We start from the raw sequence: 21,261 nt of genomic DNA on the forward strand, positions 1-21,261 counted from the left end.
AAGCAAAGCAAAGGTGTGGCCTGGCAGTAGATACGGGATGTTCCATATGCAGGGGTATGTCTGATGAGCCACCTGGGGGACTTCAATGTGGTGACCAGAGTTGTAGAGCCCATTAATTTCTTACAAAACTCTGATCCTCAAGCGACTCAACAAAAGATGATAATCTTGTTGGATTAGTGGTTGCTAAACACTACAAAGAGGACTGAAGGGTTTATCTCACTGTGAACTTTTTGGATTTTTTTAGGTTTATTTTATGTTTGCTTATTTCTTTCTACCCATTTTTTTTTAAGTCTAATGGGAAAAAATATATTTACTGAAATAAATTTTGATGGCTTGTTTCTAGAATGAAAAAGAGAAGGTAAATTTATTTTAATTTTTGAATTGCTTAAGCTCATCAGAAGCTTTGAGGTTATTATGACAGATGGCAATATATATACATGTAATAGGAACATCTATATTTATGTCTTATATAGTTGACACTTATATTTATGGAGCAGGAAGTAATGCAGGCATATTGTATAAATAAGACTTACGTAACATGGTGAGATGGCAGATTTCAAATGCAGTCCCAGCATGGGTGGCCCATTAGTGAGCAGCTGTGCTGTTCTACCAAGTGTTTTACCTTTCCTGCTGGGGTAGAAGACAAACCTTCTTCATGCTGAGTCATGAAAGCAACCATTTTGCAGAATGTAACATGCTTCTGAGTAAAAACAACATACAACATGATCTTAACTTACTGTGTGTAGGTATAAGTGGGAAACTTAAAACAGTGGAGAAATTAAAAGGTTTTTTTCAGAGGGAATGAAAATTATCTTCAAGTATTTTAAATCTCAAAAAGTTCAAGAATTTTTTGTCATTTCATTTAATCATTTCATCATTTTGTTTCAGTTATTTTAATGTAACATTGTTTTATTTCTTTGGATTTTAAATTTTATTTTATTTGCTCCCATCCTTCAGCTCACCGCATGCATCTTAGTCCAATGGAAAACTTTATTGTTTCTCGACTGCTGACTCCCACACAGTCATCTTTAGCCAGAAGCAGAAGTACATTAATGCTTTCTGAGCAGTACAATACTCCAGGTAAAAATGTGACTTCCTCACTTTGAAACCACTGAGGTATGTTTTAGCTGCATTTATGTAGCTGCTGGAAGAAATGGAGTGCTATGAAACAAATGGCAATTTACAGGATACTACAAAATCAATGATCAACGAAGTTGTTTCAGATAACAGTGTATTTAAAATCTTTGAAAAGCGCATTATCTTTTCTGTGCTATTCTGAATATCTATTTTAGAAAAAAAAATCATTAAAACTGCAGACTATTAAAAAAAAAATTCATTTAAGAAACAGATTTTTAGACAAGGATGTGACCACTCTCGGAGGCTTTGATTGATTTATTAGCATCAGCCCTGTCATACCTGAATAGGATGTAGAACAAAAATCCCAGTGCACCACTGAGACTTAATTATTTTTACCAGGGCTCCAGTTTCTCTCTCTTAAATATCTTTTTGCCTTTAACTGTGTGACTGTGTGTATGTGACACCTATATATATGTATAGGTGTAAATACACATATAGAAAACCAGACTATTGATAGGAAGGTGTCAGTTCCAGAAATTATTGATCTTTAAGGGATGATAGTTACCATTCCTATGTGTAAAGGGTAGACTAATAAAACCATCTACAAAAATAATGTTTCCAGTCCTGCTAATACTTGGGCAAGTGCCTGACTTTGAGTAGTTTCTGCTTATAAAGCCATACCTGGTCATAGCACTGGCTGAAGGAAGACCAAAGTTTAACAGCCCTTTTTACTTTTAATAGAACAAACAAGCAAAAAAAGCCCCCCAAAGCATGCACCCAAATGCCTGTCTGCAAAAGGAAACACTTTTCCAGAATTAAACTATTTAGATGATAAAAGACTCATCATTTTTATGCAAAGCTGTTTAAAAATTAATTGCTAAGTAAACCTACTTTCCCTTGTGCATTACCTCTCTGTTCAGTGCATAGGGACATTGATACTGAATGCTGCTAAAATTCCTTCCCTTGTTTCTACATTAAAAACAGCCTCTACGGGAAGCAGAAATATTTTCATATAGTACTTGAGAAAGTGCCCAGTTTGATTACTGCTCAGAGACCAGCTACTGTCAAGAGTGAGCAAAACCCAAGTCAAAATTAGATCAGTACATCTGCTTAAGATTTTGAGCTGAGTTGCTGAGGCCACCTGTGGTTGATTTTTTTCTGCTTTGTATTTAATTTCAAAGAAATCAATAAGGATGACTTCTGTCCTTCCTCACTCATTTTGTTTGTAAACTCTCAGGTTTATCTCTCTTCATCACAGGATCTTTAGAGTAATATGCTGGCATGTCTGACAAGGGTACAATTTGTTCTGAAGACTGCTTTTTCATTGAGCTGAAACAGGGCAGCTGATTTTGGGAACAGCTTTTGGAGCAAGCATCCTCTTGTCATTTCCCCATAAAGCAATCAGGCTGTAGCCAGGTTGCAAACAACAATCTCAGAGGCCATTGACATTTTGTCAGTAATTGCCAGCAAAATAGTTGAGGGACATCTCCCATTTGTCATGCACTTCTCACCATAGAAGTAGCTTCTGAATAAGGAAGAGGGATCTTCCTTTCCAGGAACTCATGCTGTGCCTCCTGTCATTATGCTGGGGTCAAAATTGCTCTCATACTGCATTGTCTGTAAGCTTAGAAAGAGGAGCCTCAATTTCAGACTCTACAGCAACACATTATTAATGTCACTTGAAGTCAAGATATTCAGACACACAATTGTTACTGGATGCATAATTAATTCTTTTAATAGTTGAAGTAAAAATATTTCTCTTAGGCAGCTTTTAAGTTTCTGAATATTTTTGATAATACACAGTGACCTTATGCCAGTTGGCTGGAGAGTGGGACAAATAGAACAAAGGTCCGGTTAAACTTCAAAGTATTCAAAAAGGCTTCATAAAAAATTTTTTTAGGCCTGTCTCCAGTAAAAAATTTGGGAATGTGACTTTCTTTACATCTGTGCATAATTGCTGCTTTTTCAAAGTCAATATCCCTCCTGACTTTGTTTCCAATTTTAGTTAACCATTCTATCACTTGATTGCAAGTAGTGTATGTCTTATTGATAAAACATATACTCTGTTGACTGTTCTGTATGTATGTGAAAGTTTCATCTTAGAAGGCAATATGAACAAAATCAGGAGTAAAATATCCCATTTAAAAAAATCCTGTTCATATTGCTAATAAAATGTTGCCCTATAAGCTGTAATGTATGTGTCACACTCAAAATGATGTCTCCCTCAAATAACAATAACTGAAATACCTACAGCAGCATTTAGTTTAGGTTTGGGGGCTTTTTTGTAAATCTTTTTGATTAAATATTATTTGGAAATTAATTAACATATTTAGGAGCCTTTGCATGTTTAGGGTTTAAAAAAGACAAAACTCCCTGTGCTTCTGTCATCTTTCCTGTTTTGCAGTATATGTTCAAAAGTCATCCAGTTAGCATCATCTGCTTACTCTTTTTGTCATATGCAAAGGAAGCTGGACTTAGAAGAAAAAAGAGTCACAGTATTAGTCAATTAGTGATTCCAAAGGTATATGAGGAAAAGAGTATTATATTTTAGAGATAATATTTTTCCTATAAAATGTGTCAGTTGAGACATTTTTAATAAACAAGGGATCATGCTGAATGCATTATATGTGATATTTTAAAACACTAAAAAACACTTTAAAACTAACTTTGAACATTATAACATAAAAGTATGCTGTTTTCTCCCCTCCTTTACTTCCTCTATCCGTGCTCCTTTTTGCTCTTGCTATTGTGCTATAACTCTTTAGTATTCCATATCTGTCCTCGTGTAGCACCAGCTAGTCCTCTTAAATCTCCCTACAAGCCTTCCCCCACCCGAAGCACTGACAGGAAGAAGGCAACTTCACCCTCCACTGCCAATGCCATGAAAGGGGCACCTGCAGCTGAAGTTACTCAGGTGAGTTTGTAATGGTTTTGATTTCATTGCTGGGTAAACTGATGCAGCTTCTGCTTGTTATCTTTCACTTTACATGAATACAAATGAAGTGCTTTCCCTGCTATAGGAAACAGCAGTAGAAAAGTAAGCCCTGCCAATACCTGTTGCCTTTGTGCTTCTGTTAAGGAGCATTTTAATGTCTTCTTACTCCTGGGAATCAGTGCTGAGTGCTGGCATTGGGACACCAACACCCTATTTTCAAAGAACTGAGGCACTGAGGTGTATATTTTTGGACTTGCTTATAACTTCTGGGAATGGGGATGACAAATAGAATTCCCTCCTGAGTATGACTGTGCAGGCATGCTGGTTAGTGAGAAGGCTTCGTATATTTCAGAAATTCCCCAAGTGTATTGGTAATGCTTCTGTGTTACACCAATTGCTTTAACTCTTTCTGTGGACATTTTTAATGATGTTTGCCTAAAAGATGCCTTATCAATCCATTGTAGTTTCCAGAAAAGAAAAGGCAAGTCACTCACCTTCACTGAGTCTACACAGCACAGGCATGCTTTAAAAATTCTGTGTTAGGGCTATAATATTCATGTAAGGTCCTGTATCTTGTAATACTTAATGATAGGGGGATTCATGCCATCTAAATTAGCTGCAAGTGAGAGAACCAAATCTGGGAGTAAAGATTTGTGTAGTGTCATTCTTAGGTGTGATTCAGTGTTACATGCAGCAGCATTTCTGTGAGATGCCTGTTTGCACTGCTGATCATGTCTGAGCAGGGGCATGTGGATGATTTTGAAGAATCCACCCAGTGCCACCACCCCTCCCAAAAACTCTTGCAGAGGCTGTGATGTGTATTACTTATCTGAAATTTGCATGCTCTGCACATGCAAGACGGGTGGGTGTGTGCTATGTCTGTGTAAAACAAAAAACTATTAATAGCACCTCACTTGTGAGCTGCCTGTTCAAAAAGCTTTTTCAAGTGTGCCACACAAATCTCTTTATATGCCATCTTGCTAATAAAACAATCCAATGCATTTTTGATTTATTGATCCTAATTACGGAAATGAAAATGAACTGTGCTTCTAGACAGAGAAGATCAAGAAGGAGAAGCGACCTGCAACACCTGGTTCCTCATCTGGTATGGGATCTCCTCTGAGAAGGTCTGATTCTCCTGCTGCCATGTCTAGAAGATCTGCATCACCTGCAACACCTAAGTATGCTTTTCTTATTAGTGGAAAAATATCCTGTGAATTTCTCATTACCTGTAAATAAGGCATAAATTCTTGAGGAACTTCCTTTGAAGTGTTGTATAAAATCTAGTTCATTTTACTAATACATAAACACATTTACAGATGGGTGAGAGGAGAGGTGTAGATGACAAATCTGATATCTGTAATATTGTTAGTACCCACTAAAGACAGTTCTCTCTACCTTTCCTCAGTCTTGAGATTACAGTGCATTTCATTATTCATATGCAATTTTACTTTACATTTATTTTTAAATAGTCTTCTTTTGTTGTTTGATTTTGAAGAAACTGCCTAATGTGAAGAAATGCACTCATCATGAATGCTAACTAGAAATTCCAGCATTTAATATATGCATTTCCTATTGTTGGCATGACCATCTGGTGCCATAAATACACTTAACTATGTGTCATCTAAACCTGGTTTTAACCTTTGCTCATTTGCAGACCTCAGTGGTTTTGTTGTGCCTTTTGCTTCTTCTTTTTTTTTTTTTTTTTTTAAATGCAGACAGAGCTGTGCTCCTATAGCATATCTGGGTTTACTGACAACTGACTTGCTTTTCTTGATTGTCTTTTGCTGAAAACTGTTTTATGTGTACCACAGCTTGAAACTCAAGTCTAAGCAAATGGGATTCTTAGAACAGAATATTAAGTCTGGCTCTAATGTAGGAGTATGCTAAAGTAGTCCTGGTCTACAGTACTTGCCTAACTTATTTGGCTGGTTGATGGGTTTGGACTTTTTCCCTTAGACCTTGTTTGTGGGTGCCACTTCTGTCTTAAAAATTGCCTTATTTACCTTTTTTAATCTGAAGCTGGCCATATTTTGAACCAGGCTTGATGATCTCCTTTCTGACAAATTCTGCCTGAAAACCCAGCTGGTGTTCCTTTTCTCTTTCAGCTCTGAGGGCATGGCCCTTTAGTGGGGGATGATTTTATGTGTGAATTTGATGTTAGACAACATAAGGAAACCATCTGACTCTCAGCATTCTTTCTGGTTTAGACATCCCTTTGCATCTAACTGGAACACTGCATTTCTTGGTTTTTCTTATAAAGCTACAAATTCTCAAACTTCCAATATTAGACATGTAATATCATCAGATTCTGTCATATGAACTACATCCATTTTATGAAAAATTGAACAAAATGCAATGGTAATGACAGTCAGCTTTCTTATCACAGTTTTGAACAGATCATTGTCTAGTGGCACTCTGCAATGTAAAGTAAAAAAAAAGTTTGAGCTCTAAGACTGTATATTTTTCTGCAAGTACTGATACGCCCTGCTCAGAATGCATTTTTCAGTTTGTTCAGCCAGTATAAGAGACAAAAAAGAGACCCACCAAGAAACACATTTAGTTAAGCAAAATGATTGGTGGGAAATGAATTAGCTTAGAGTCAGGTGCTGCTTGCTGGGCAGGCAAAGATTAGTGCAGATCATCAGAGAAATGTCCAGTGGTTAAAAGAAAAAGTTTTTGGGAGACAGCTCTTTAGTGCTTCATGAAAAAGGTATGCCCAGTCTTAACTTGAAACACTAATTTCCAAAACAGATTAGGAAATGATGGAGAATTTTTTTCCCAGAGGTACAAATGATAATAACCTTTGTACAGTAAAATGTTTTCATGCCTATAAGGAATACTGTTTTTAGAAGAAGAAACAGATGCTGCATGGAGGAATTAAGAAGCCTAGTAGTGGGTTTCTCTGTGACTGTGAGCCACAGTAGTGATCCTTTTTTTCCCCCCCTCCTTCTCTTTCTCAAGGGAATCTGATTCTGACCATGGCTAGGAATGTATTACCGAGCATTTAATCTTAACATGGCCCAATTACAACACCCTCCTTGACCTTATGAGAGATACAGTAAATAGAGTTTAAATCCATGTTTATTACTGATTGCAGAAATAGAGTTCTGCTTCAGCACTTTCAAAACTTCCTCTCATAAATCTAAAATTAAAAGTGTGCTAATGACCATATTGTATTATTATATATATTTTTTTTTATAATAGTGATAATATATGTATTTTTTCATACAACTCAAATTCCACTGTTAATTTTCATTGAGGAGATAAGATTATACAATCTAAAGGAAGGTGCTAAAAGCCTTACTGCCTGTATTTAAATCCACTGACCAGCAAGATCATTATCTGACATTCAAGTATAATTTTAGTCTGAGTAAATATGTATACAAATACTCATTGTCCTTGCAAACCTAACAGTCTTTTACATGTTTAATCTTTCTCCTTCTAGCACACTATATGACTGAAAAAATACCCTGGAAGAAATAAGAATACATATTGTACAGGATTGGTAGTTAGTGATCCTGCATAGCACCTGAACATCTAAAGCTGTTGAGGAAAGAATCACATGTGGCCAGTGATTTACATGACAATCAGCTGTATGCATTTCTTTTCTAAAGAATATGTGACTTTGCATTCAAGTTTTCTTGGTATTGTTCTAGTTACCCATTCTTCACAGTTGTTATTTTGGTTTCTGAGTGGCAGTAACTTGTCTTCTTAATACATTATTTCATTATTTATTAAATAAAAAGCTCTTTTAATAATGGTAAAGTAACTGAAACAGGATCAAACAAGACAATAAAACCTCAGCCTACAGAGACCCAGTGATGAATGGCAGAAGAGAGTTGCAGTAATTACATAAATAAAATACTAATATTTTGGATGGGCAAATTTTACTGAGAAAGCAAAAAAGGTCAGCCTAAAAACATAACATCTGAGATGAGTGAAGAGATATAGATGTAAAAAGGGGAAAAGGGGGAAAAAATCAAAATATGCTGAACAACAATTAAAGGTGGAGAAGGAATCCGAAACATGATGTTATTGGAAAAGTAAATATGTCAAGAAGTATCACAGAAAGAAATCCAAAACTATTCTTTTGAATCTTAATGTGGATCAGCTGAATAAGATGAAAATTAATGGATTAGAGTGTTCGAGCGATTGAGAAATTGTCTTTAATTTTTTTCAATTGCTATTGGATACTGATGGCATAAAGGGGTCATTTTCTTCAGATCTTTCACTGGATCAATAATAACAGGATGAGGGGTTTGGGCAATTTCTTATTTTATGCTTCATCTTCAAAAATGTGTATATTAATTGGCTTATTCTTGCAGTATCCCTCAGAGAATAGGTAAGTGTGCTTTCTTATAGATCAGGAAGGCAATAAAGCCTGTGTCCTTCACATGTCTTTGGGTAAATAGTCCCTAAATAAATCAGTGGCACCTGACTGAATCAAGGAAGTAGGATTTAGTTTTAAGTGTCTTCAGATGAGCCATAGGTAAAATCAAAAGCTCTGACAAGCCTCTGTGTCACATTCTTTTGCCAAAGCATAACCTCATGAGAGGAGAAAGGGGGAAGAGAAAGATGGCTGATGAGTGGTGCTGCTGATGGGTGGTGGTTCATGTTTCCTTTCCAGATCCAGGCTGGTCATTGTCCTTTGCTCATGGTTTCTAACTAAACCCTTTACCTGGTTGTTTTGTTGGGTGACAGCTTCCTGTAGTCTGGGGGAAACACTTTTGATGTCACAAATGTGCATGCTCAGTCAAATTGCAGAATACTGATGGAATGTGAACATAGACTAGTACAAAAAAAATGCCCTCCAAACTTGTAAAATGTTTAAAAATTAGTTATTGGAAAGGTGTCTGCATGTGGTGAATTCCCCACAGAAGTAGCTTCTATGTTCCGCAGTGACCCATTTTAGATTTTATTTCATATGTGCTACATTTACTACTCTTAGTTTTTGTGTTGACTTGGAAAGATAAAAACACGGGGTAGAATGTTTGATCAAGAGTATTTTGAGGGATTTTTCAGCAGTTAGCTAGATAATGGGCCAGTTCACCATTTTGAAACATCTGTAATAATGCGGCTATTCAAAAAACTATTCTATAGACCTATGCTGAGTTTTTTCTCTTTTAAGAAATGTAAAAGAGAAATGAATCTGTTTTTGGTTGCAAAAGATCAAAACTAAGAGTGAAAGAAAACTGCTTTTGAGAAAGTGTCACAGATAGAGGAAAAATGTCAGAACCCAGAAATAGCTTGTGATCAGAGCAATGTCGGAAAGCAGGCTTGAGAACATGCAGGTCTGTGGTGTGGTTTCAGCAGAGTTTTTATTGAATTAACGGAGAGAAAGGAGAAAAATAATGCAGCTCTGGCATTGCTGAAGATTTCTGATTTACAGTCAGCCTCATGAACAGCTGTAACCAGTGACCTGCCACATAGCTGGCTTTTCAGGAGAGCTTGCTGTTCTCTGCCCTGCTCTTTATGGCCAAAGCTTGGTGTGACCTCTGATGTGTGTGCTACATGGGCTTTATTTTCTCTGCTTAGCAAAAGTAAGCTCAGAACCCCTCATACACTCTTCCTGAGACATTGTTCTGCAGAATGGACTATCTCTTCTGTAATTAAATAGGAGCCATGGTAATTAAGAATCAATGGATCTTCATACCTGATAGATGTTCTAGCAGAGCATGTAGGGGGCAGCTTCTGTCATGCTGCTGCCCTCATGTCAGCTCAGGGCAGTTAGGTGAGAAAATTAATGTCTTCTTGGAGAGAGGAAGGTGCTTCTGTATTCCCCTGTAAAATCCAGTTATGAGAATGAGTGAGATGTCTGACAGCTGACATGCTACCACTTCTTGGACTTCAGTGATTTGTCATCTTAATTTTCTAATCCTTATCAGGCATAATTCTATGTTTCCCACTTTCTTATCATGGTTTAAACCTAAACAGGCTCCTATACAAATGATTATAAATTTTTTTTCTTAATAATTCAATTTTTCTGCCTTCTCAATCAAGTTTGGCTCTTTTTGGTGTAAAGCAGCATAACTTAAATACTATTTAGAAGGAGTGTTTTTTCCAGTGAGAATTCTGCCTGTGTTAAGGAATGTTAAAGATGCTAAGTTGCGAGTATGTTTTAAATACAAGGAGGAAAACAATGTTAATTTAATACTTTCTCCTGGCATCCAGTAAATGATATAAAAATTTTGAAAAAATATTCTTATTCCTGATGGACTTTCTCAGCTTTGCACTTCACACACTGCATTATTCTCATCCTTGCAGTAATCAGCCTTCTGTTTTTTCACTTTTAGCTACTTTATGTGAAACTCCACTATTTTCTTGTTGCTCTGGTCTAAGAGCCTGTAGCACTTTGGTTAAAAAAAAAATCACCTTAAGTCTAAAAGTTCAAAGATGCAGTAGCTAAATAATACATTCAGCACATGTTTCTAACCCACCAGCTGAGCTGTACAACCAGTCTGCTCTAATGCCTATGCAGTGCAAGATAGGTGGCTCTCATGACTAGACTCCTTCCTACCGACCTCTTTGATTGTCATGTCTTTATTAGAGAACAATTACTTCTGTACTAATACTGAGAATGACTCAGCCTTAGTTATTAGCCTGTTTTGCTCCTTCTGTCACAACAGTTAAATCAAAAGCATTGCAAGGAACGTGCAGTAAAGTTGGAAATGTGAACCAAAGACAGCAAAAAGGGACTCTTCTTTGAAGAAGTGTCTAATTAGCAAGAAGCAGCCTCTGTGCTGCAGAAAACATGAGAAAAATGTTTTCTATTTACCATTTATATTTTTATGAAATGCAGTTGGAAATGACTGCAGTGATGAGGCACATGTGAGATATACCTGTGTAGGTGGGGCCTTGAAATCTGCCTTTGCTTTCAGAAGGACCTAGAAATGCATCTATAACCTAAGAGGAATCTAAAGACAATGCTAAACCAGATTTGGTCAACACAACCAAACTCATTGGCTTCTCCCATTGCTGTTTTTTTCAAGAACTGGAATCAGGCTTGCCTGTTTACATCTTCCAAAGCCTGCTTCTGTCATGGAACGGCAGGAGTCATGGGTGGCAGCAGGACAGAAGGACAGGGACCTTGCCCACAGCACCCTGTCCCATGGCAGGCAGAAGAAGTGACCAGGGTCAACCCAGAGCCCAGTGACAGCCAACAAAGGCCTTACTGAGGCAAGTCCAAGGACAAGCCAGGACATCATGTCAGGATCAGCAGGTTAGGAAGCCAAGAAGAACAGGCTTACCTACAGCTGAGCTCAGCCAAGGACCTGAGCTGACAGGGAGTGCCTGGGCCTGCGGGCAGGGGGTACCTGAGCTGAACTTCAGATTTAGTTGGGTGCTACTGTTCCTGCAGCCTGAGGGCTTTTGGACTCTGTGGTGGCTCTTCAGTGGGAGTAAGAAAGTAGAGATGGTGCAATACTCTGCAGTGTTTTCCTCTCCACAAACCAGGCACCTCTGAGTGAGCTCCTTGTAGTCTTAACGTGTCAACCTCTTTCAAAAGCAGTCTAATATGGTAGAAAATAACCCTTTTTTCTACAGAATTCATGATTTTGGGGAGGAGTTGAAAGATGTCTTGTTTTTATTGTCTGCTCTGTAATGCAAATACTGCTCTAGTTATAATACTCTCTGACTACACAATACTATAGTTAGATCTATACAAAACTTGCCACTCCAGTCCATTAATTTTCAGCTGCTGTTCATGTTTTTCATGCTTGTGGTCAGAATGAGTGTATAGTCCAGAAAGCATGTTGTGGTATATGAAACTATATAGTGTAGATGAAAAAGTGATAAGGGATAATACAGTTATATCATAATTGCATATCCAGGAAGAAGGTTAGAAATACATGTGTAATTCACTTTAATGTAAGATAATTTATTCTAATGAGACTCACATAAACCATTATTTTAAGATTGTAATCTGTTTATTCTTGCACTACTTAGTCACACATCCCAGCCTTTCTTAACATTACAAGTGCTAGTTACTGGTGTTACATAAATACTGAATGGCGTTCGTGTGTAGTTTTATGTTTTCTGGTAATCTGTTCTCTTTATGTACACCTATTTTCAGTTAATATCAGGTATCTTTACCCTTCCACTTTGCCAGACCTGACTTCAGTGTTTTCACTTCCCCTGAAGTGTGCAACAGCCAGATAAGCAATGAGGTGTATTGCTGCTGTGCATCGCCATCACCACAAGTGCAGCTTCTGAAAAGCTGCAGGGGCTGAGTTTGGAGTCTGGAGTCTGTTGTGTTGATGCTGAAAAAAGCACTAAGTCAAAAACTTGAGTGGTTTCATCAGTTCTGTCTCTTTCAGTAGTACCCACCCTTACCTTTATATATACTGGTATTTGGTGCTTTTTTGGAAAATCAGATACAATTAGAAAAAGACCATGGTTGGCAAGGTGGTATTCAGATGAAAGCAGCACACTGTAACTCATTATGATTTCTACAGACAGAGAGCAGCCATAACTTTGGTTTACATGTTGAGAAGGACTGTACAAACAGTAAAGTTGACAGAATTCTTTTGAAATAGTCATTGCTAAAATCATTGCTTTAGGTAGTCCGCAATTTCCTATCTCTCACCTAGACCTTAGACAGTGTTATTGGTTTATTTTAATGAGAATTTTCTGTAATCGTGTGCACTTCCATGTCAGTTTCATGCATTTTAAGTTCTGATTGTATCCAGGTGGTTCTTTTCAGTATTGTGCAAAACAGCTGACACTCCTCTGTAGCCAGAGACAGGAAAGAATGAGAAATGTGAAGATGGAGTTTGAATCCAAGCTGTGTAACATCTGGCCTTGTTTGATTTTTGTTTTCCCTCATTAGGACAGTTGCAAAGACTTATCCTCAGTCTCCTAAAAACACCAAACAATATCCAGCTTCTCCTGTGAAGCATCGTGCCACTTCCAATAGCAGCCAGGAAACACCTAAAAAGAAAGCAGACAAGGAGAAAGAAAATGTCAGTCACCTGAAGTCCCCAGGAGCACGCCCTGATGATGTGGGCCAGGTGGCTCCTGAGAAGCACGTGCCTTCTGCTGGAAAGGCTGAGAACAGTGAAGGTGAGCCTTGCTGCAAGATGTTAGTGCAAGGTATGATGGGACTTTTAAACGGTGATGAGCTGTTCTTTTTATGAGGCTGCTCAGTAACAGGCTTATGAGAAGGTGTAATGATACATACTAGAACCTGTGAACACACAGTTTTCACCAATGTACCAAAAGCCAAATGTACCAGTTGTTAATGAAGATGGGAAAATGCTGACATCCCGGGATGCCCTTACCTATTCTATGTTCTTTCTGCTGAAAATGCTGAAATGTGCTTTTAAAAAGGTGTCTCACCACTCTGAACCAGGCCTATTTCAGCCTCTGTATGAACCTAGAATTGCTGGGCACATTCTTTGTTCCCTGCCTGACTTTCCATCCTTGGTTGTCTTCTCCTAGGGAAGATCACAGCAGGAACAAGTGATGCAGAAGAAGCTGCAAAAATTCTAGCTGAGAAAAGACGACAGGCCCGCCTGCAAAAAGAACAAGAGGAAAGGGAGAAACAGGAAAGAGAAGAACGAGAAAGGTCTCTCTGTTGCTTTGTGAAAGTTATAACCTAATAATTTAAGCTATATCACTGAAGATGCTTGAAACTGTGGTAGTTTTGGAATCAAGCAGGAGCTTTTATTTGTTAATTTCTTTCATTTCATTAGTGTCTTTTGCAGTCTCTGTGATTAGTGAAGTCAAAAAATTATAATTTGGCCACTTCAAGAACCCTGAATAAATTATTACTTTTCCAAATACTTCAGGCATGTCCATGCTGAAGTGTTCTGCACACTGCAGTCTGGTGACACCTGAAGTATTTTACGTTGTAAAAAAATATTTTAGGTGGCTTTAAACAGCTAGATCACATAGCAGAAACGGTCTTGCAGCACGATATGAATTAAGTGGAAAGCTTGAATCATTCATAATTAACCTGAAGCTCCTCTTCCTGCCCAACTCTGCTGCAGGCATTGAGGGCTGAGTGTGGGCAGAATGAAGGCTGCTGTCTGAGCAGTGAAGTTCTTTCTGGCTCTGTTCTGGGAACCGGCTTTTTGGTGGTTCTCCGCATGGGATGCTGGTTGCAAGTGTCAGCAAACCATGCACTTCCTTCAACCCTCTAAATCACTAATTCTGCTGGTCTAGAAAACCCAACTTTGGGTTTTCTTACTACAGACATGGTGGGCAGGATTGAAGCATGGAATGGAACTCTTCAACTAGTTAAAGTTAGAAAGGCGCATGTTTATTGACAGCGCCAGACACACGGGGAGTCATCTCCCAGAGGTGTGGGAGATTCCCAAAGAATCACAGACTCCAGCTCTCTATTTATCTAAAAAGTCTTACATATTCATATAATTCCCAAAATGCCTAATACATATTCATTACCTAACCTGCCCACCCCCCTTTGTATTAAAAGGTATTTATAACTGAGTCCAAAGTTCCTTCATGCTTGCGCAGTCTTTCGCCTCAAATGGGTAGGTGGATTTTGAAATGGGTTGTGGTCTTCTGAGGTCAAAGTGACCTTTTACCTTTGCCTTGTTGGCAGGTTTTGGCTAGAAACCCAAAACCCCTTGTCTATAGCTCAGTTTTTGGGGCCCAGGTGCAGGCTATGGTCCTCTTCTTTTTCACAATCCACATCCCATCCTGCTTCTTTAAACCTAATAAAGACAGGCAGGTGATATATCACTCTAGCTTTAACTACTTTATCTGCTAATATTAACTCTCCCTTATTATTTCTACTCTTTGTGCTATCCTCTTAATTGTTTCTGTTCCCCATAACTAAATTTAGTTAAACTTTTAACTCTTTCAGTTTCTTTAAACCCTTGATTCAGGGTGGGAGTGGAATGACCAGCTTCTGCCATTTTGGCCCTGATAGAATGATAAGAACATTCACTTGAAAAACAATTGCTAAGGAGCATGATGTGCCTCAGTGGGCCTGGGAACAGCACAGGTGGAATTTAGACCTTCCAGTATTCCACTGTGTTTTGCGGAATTTGCTGCTACTCATCCCATCTGTTTATCTTCAGATGAAGCAAAGGATAAAAGTACTTGCTTGTTTATAGATACCAACATTCTGGGTAACAAGTATAGGGGAAGAAGGGTTGTCTTTGTTCTTGAAACGTAATTTTATATATATTATTGACACTCTAATTGAAATTAGAACAGTAATGTTTTCTTTGATCACTCATGTTTTTTTCAATGGAAATTATAACTTCTATAAAGTATTTTAGGCATTTAAAGTAAGACTGGAGTAAAGCCTTGATAGCAACCTGAATTCTGAGCATGTGCTCAATGTCTTCACTGTATCCTGGCATCTTTCATGAAAATATGTGCTGATGCATGCAGTTACTGATATACATTCAATAGGATTCATGCTAAATAAGATAACGCCTTTTAAACCTTCTGTTACATTTTTTGCAGGCTTGAAAGAGAAGAGCAGAAAAGAAAGGCAGAAGAAGAAAGACTTCGTCTGGAAGAAGAAGCTCGTAAGAAGGAGGAGGAAAGAAAACGTGAAGAAGAGGCAGCTAGAAAAAAGGCAGAAGAGGAAGCCAGGAGAAGAGCTGAGGAAGAACAAATGCTAAAGGAAAAGCGAGAAAAAGAGCTCCAAGCCAAACTTGAGAAACAGGTATTATCTCAAACAGAAATGTGAAATTTTTATACATGTAAAAAAATACTTCTTAATATTTAGTAGTCTGCCTGAAATAAATAATGGCCCTAACATATTTTACACATTTTAATTAGAGGGAAGAAGCAGAAATCAAAGCCCGTGAGGCAGCTGAACAGCTTCGTCTTGAAAGGGAACAAATCATGCAGCAAATTGAGCAAGAAAGGCTGGAGCGGAAGAAGGTGAGTATTTGCATCTCCGGATAATTATTTCATTTCTTGTTATACATAACCCAGGAAGCACCCAGTAGTGTTTAATAACAATAATCTGGAGGGGTTAAAGGTGAACAGTTATGCCAAATTTAGTATTTGTTACTTGCCTGTTAGGGGAACATGGACATCAAAATTTGTAACAAAGTGGAATTGCCTGAGGCAAATGACTTTCTCCTAGGCACTGAGCAAACACAGAGCCAACCTGAAAGTTAAATGCCTGAGACAAACAAGGAATGGCATGCCAAGGCAAATGTCAAATGCTGTCCAACCCAGGACATCACTAACTACTGAGAAACATGAGTGACTTTGTTTAAAACTTGCTCAACAAAAGCTCTGTGTCATTAATTGAGAAAGTTTGTGATTAACAAACAGTTTTTCCCCCACCTGGTTGTCTCTGGTTGCATTATGCAGAGGAACAGGATTGTCTGGCCACTGCTGCACACGGAAGTGGCTGAAGCTGCATAAATTAGCTTTGTTTGCAGCTGTGTGGCAGGAAAGAGAACAGCTGCAGAACTCCTGTCTGGTTACAAACAGTCATCTATCCATACATGTTATTCCAATATGTTTTAAACTGTTCAGCACTGAACTGGAGGCATGTTGCAGTTGCAGATTAGAACATCAAGCCAAAGTGTCTCAAATAACATTTGACATTAACATCTCAAATAACATTTCCTTTTTAATAAAGAAAGAAGGCAAACAAAAGTATTTTAGGATAATCCCTTACACATTTCCATCAAGAATAGCTTCAGATATTTTGCTCTTCTATTCCAAAAAGGCTAACTATTTTTAAAGGCACTGTTTGGAAATAGTTGGAAAAGCAACTAGATTAAAATAACAACTGTTTGTTTTAAACAAATGTCTTGTTCCAGAACTGAGCATAACTCATAGCTGCAAACACCTGGTATTAAAATACTTGTTTCTGAAGTGCACCTGCTGAGAAAGTCATGTTCTTTAAGATCTGATAGGTTAAAGCCAGCTACAAGATGTTTTCTCTCTTTAATTTTCTTTATTTTTCTTATTTGTTCTCCCTTTTCCAAGACAGGCAGAGAGGATGTCCTGACAGTAAAGAAAAGGTTCTTTGTCTTTTTTTCCTTTTTCTCTTGTGTTACATATTCTGTGTGCCATCTCATACTGAAATTTATTTTGATAGAGAATAGATGAATATTCTTTATTTTATAGAGAATAGATGAAATTATGAAGAGAACAAGGAAGAGCGAAACCCCAGAAATAAAGGTATGAAATAATATGTGGTTGCATATTTTTCTTTTATTATCATATGTGGAAATTAAATTCTAGGGTAGTTCTGTGTTAGTAAGTGTACTTACGTACACGCTAGACCCAAATTTTATGCATTTCAAACTGAGAATAACTGTTGCTGTGTCACAGCCACTGCTACAGAGACACAGCTTTTATGCAGCCTTTGCAGGTAGGATAATTGTCCTCCTCACTACCTAGCAAGGGGCAACAGCTCATTCCTGCATGCTGGAGCTGTAATGTTGGCTGCTGTTGATGTGTCTTCCTGCTTTGTACCAGGCAGTGATTTAGTCACTGAGCTCTCTGTTACCCCTGTCAGGAATGTGGGAATGAAAAGAAGGCAGTTGTGTCCAGCTCAGGAGTGACAGTCAGGTTTTCATTTCTAATCTATCACCAAAGGGGTATCGGGGACAGACAAAGGTGATACAGAGACGCCACCATCAGAGGGGATCAAAAAGCACTTTATTATAAGAAATTCACAGTTCTTATAGAAACAATGGTGGGCCTAAGACCTGATTGGACTTTAGGAATCTTCTCTCACATATTGGTCGAGATGGGACAACTTCCTGTAAACATCGTTGACAAACAGAGATTGCCTGCCAGGTGTAGAGATTGAGATAATACTTGTTTTAATTCTTTCTCCAAGCTTTCTCACAGCTTCTCACAGCTTCCCAGGAAAATCCTGGGAGAGCTATGTCTCTCTCTGTTCAGAGGATATGTGATTACCACACTAATCTACTAAGGAAACTGTTCAGTTACTTTCAGAGAATGTTTTCTTTTTTAATTAAAAAAAAAATGCTATGCCTAACTAAAAAGGGGAAAAAAAGTCCTGTCTTGCTGTTGATGATCTTTGTCACCCTGTGGCCTTGGGCAGTCTCACAAGTTTTGAGTCCAAGTGGTTCCATGAAGGTTACAGTCCTCCCTCTAATACAGCTGAGTCATTACTTCATTTCAGAAGGAAGAGCCAAAACTGGAGATCCCATCAACTTTGAATGTGGAAAAGCAACCAAAGGCCCTTGTTCTCAATCAGCCAGGTAAAAATTGCCATATTTTTCTGACCTATTTTCCCAGTTGAATCTCTTCAGATTTTTTTGATCTGAGGCAGAGCACTGAACTTATTATCATAAGTTCTTTGCTTTCATCTCAAAACGAACAGCTGCATTTGCATCAGTGACAAATGTTAGAAACTGGAGACAGCTTTGCTTTGCCACTTAAGCAAAACCAGAATAAACTTTCTCCTCCATTTTAGTACCTGATGTAGCATTTTTTGTGAATGAAAAGTTCTAGTCTGCCAGTGTTGGTTTTTGGTTTGATTGCTGCAACCTACCTTCAAATTTTGTAGGCAGAAAATTTTTGCACACAACCAAACTTTTTATAATATGACTCTAAATCTTACATTTAATTTCACTTCATTAAAAAAACCCAACATATGCATTTAAAGGATTATTAAATAAAATATATCTGTCATTATGTATATTTTGTTTACTTCCCCAGGCTAAGGTTTTTACTACATGACATAAAGGACAAAACATTCTCCTCCTGTTTCTTCAAATTTAAAAGATGTAGCATAAAGAGCAGTTTTGGAGTGGAATAGAGGAATGACAGTACAGTATGATGAGTCATGGATTATACTGAGTCTACTGCATTGTCAGTCTTCCTTTCTACTCAATATATAACTTAAAACTATTTAAATAACAAAGTTTCTATTGTCACAGTTCTAACTTTCTTTTACAGAGATCAATGGATTGGCAACCTGCCTGAAAAATAAAAGCTTAGAAAGTGCTGCTTCTGTAATCCCTTCCCAAGATGTAGTTGCTAATGGACTGAAGTCAGTTTCAGGACTTATTCAGCTGGAAGCTGTTGATGGGAAATCTAACAGCATGGAAGATTCAACAGATGAGGTTCAGTCCATGGATGTGAGGTACAGACAGGATCTACCTACAGGGTTGTGGAATTCATGTGAGACACAGGATTTTGGGTTTTGTTTGTTAGTACTTTACTGCCTTCCTTCTCACATCCTCCCATGGTGGCAGCTGGGTGTGCACTGGCTGTGTTCTGCTCCTGCCAGGATGCTCCTGGGTGTTTGGCACAAGAGCCACAAAACCTCATCTCACTCTCACGTATTTGGGGGAGGGAACTCTGAAATCCTTCCACAGTCCTTACTTATGGATTCAATGCAAGTTCGCTCAAACCTTTCAGACAGTTTTGTGAAAGCAGCTACTGTAGATACTGTTCTGATGTCACTATTTTTTTTAATTTGGCTGCATAGCTGTGATTCATGAGCATTTCTGCCTCCATACAAACAGAATAAAGAAAATAATGGATTTAGAATTTTAAGTACTTAACAAGTAGAAATGTATGGAAATCAGTAAATAACTTTGTGGTTTTAAATACTCTCACATTTTGATGGCAGGACATGCAGAAAAGAAGGATTTTTAATTTTAAGTATTTTTATTTACACACATATATATATATAGGCTGCTAAGTCAAAGCTAGATCTGAATTTTAATGCTGTTCTTCCTTAATCAGTAAGCCAGTTGAACCTTTTATACTGTCTCTGTATTTCCAGCAAATATGCATTAATATATAGGAAATGCCCTGCTGGGACCAATCAGGCGACTGTGCAGCCTATTATTTGGTTTCATAAAGTATCAGTAAGAAAAACTAGTGAAGGAGAGCACATGAGCCTGCTACTTCCTGCAATCGAAGATCACTGAAGTGTAGCCTTAGGGATATTGAGGGCATAAGTCTGCCTTGGCCTTTTAAGTGGCCACTAGTTGACATGTTGCCCATGAGTTTATCCAACTCTTTTTTTTTTACCAGCTCTTTGTGTCTAGGACCTCACCTGGAAGCAGTCTTTACAGTACAATCTCACTGGTAGATTATGTTCTTTGATCCCTGGTAAACCCAATTTCTTCCTGGTCGCATTGGACACCCCTTACATTTTGTGTTGTAGGATTTCATGCATGATAGTTTTGCTCTCAACTCATCTACCATCACGTCATAGTTGAAGAATTGTCTGTGAAAGCCTTCCTCTGCCTTCTCTTCTCCAAACTAAGATGCACTAGCCTTGCTAGTCTCAGTAAAGCACCTGGTTGCAGCATTTCTTAAGTTTCATCATGGGATTTCTATGTCTGAAGTATATAATAAGGTTTTAAGAGATAACTTTTTATTTAAGTTTTAAAATGTAGGGGCTTTAAATAGGTGTTTGCAGGATCAGGACAGTAATGTGAAAGATGCAATAAACATTTAGGTAAAGGAATGGTGGAGGGACTGAAATAATGATCAGTAAGCTCAGTTCAGTAAACTATCAGACGTGGGTTTAGCACATGAGTGCTCGTGTCACACAGCTACCGCAAACCTTAATCGTTAAGGGATAGGTTAGGTCTGACCTTCTGTCCTGAGCAGGGCAATATTTTTTTTTTTTTTTGGATTAGGACATTCTCTGAGTAAAATCTTGCTGCAGCTGCCCTAAGATGCAGGGTAGTTTCTGAACAGTCAGAGTTTTAACTTGATTGTTGCTAAATGAAAAGTTGTAGACCTCTTATTCTGTGTCTTTCTTCCTTATCTTTTGCACAGCCCAGTTTCAAAAGAAGAACTTATCTCTATCCCTGAATATTCACCCATGAATGAACTCATGCCTGGTGTTTCTTTGGACCAAAATGGGACAAGTAATGCCAAGGCTCTTGAAGACCTCTTGGATTTCACAGGCCAAGCTACCTACTCCAAGATGTCCAGCGATACCCTTAGCCTAGATGACTGTAACAAAAACTTGATTGAGGGATTTAACAGCCCAGGACAAGAAAATACACTCAATTCTATCTGTTGACGGCCTTGCTTTTCAGCAGAACTGATACAGGTACAGTACTGTGATAAATATCTTATGATAAATTGCTGTGATTACTTCCTAGCTTCCCAGAATATTTTAGCAGCTGTACATGGCATTGTAGGGAGAGAAAGAAAGCTGTTCTCCTAGGTATTTAAATTCAACATAATCTTTGAGATTTGCAGCTGCCTGTAAATTAGTATCATATGCAAACTGACTGTATCATAGCAACCACAAGTATCTGGTAAATGGAAGCATTTCCTTTAGGCAT

At 38.0% G+C, this 21,261-nt stretch overlaps 1 protein-coding gene across 1 annotated transcript in view; it reads left to right on the forward strand.

Annotated features, from left to right (window-relative positions):
- The window catches only part of MAP7D2 (MAP7 domain containing 2), an 80,633-nt gene that overhangs the window by 57,557 nt on the left and 1,815 nt on the right, over positions 1–21,261 (forward strand). The window contains exons 7-17 of the mRNA XM_084200868.1: positions 958–1,080; positions 3,843–3,991; positions 5,066–5,193; positions 12,843–13,075; positions 13,454–13,580; positions 15,455–15,659; positions 15,776–15,880; positions 17,090–17,143; positions 18,120–18,198; positions 18,899–19,085; positions 20,744–21,023. Of these exons, the coding sequence (XP_084056994.1) occupies positions 958–1,080; positions 3,843–3,991; positions 5,066–5,193; positions 12,843–13,075; positions 13,454–13,580; positions 15,455–15,659; positions 15,776–15,880; positions 17,090–17,143; positions 18,120–18,198; positions 18,899–19,085; positions 20,744–20,993 (1,640 nt within the window). The 3' untranslated portion in view covers positions 20,994–21,023. The remainder of the gene's footprint in view (positions 1–957; positions 1,081–3,842; positions 3,992–5,065; positions 5,194–12,842; positions 13,076–13,453; positions 13,581–15,454; positions 15,660–15,775; positions 15,881–17,089; positions 17,144–18,119; positions 18,199–18,898; positions 19,086–20,743; positions 21,024–21,261) is intronic.

Source organism: Fringilla coelebs, assembly GCF_963513975.1.
Source record: "Fringilla coelebs genome assembly, chromosome: 2".
NCBI lineage: Eukaryota > Metazoa > Chordata > Aves > Passeriformes > Fringillidae > Fringilla > Fringilla coelebs.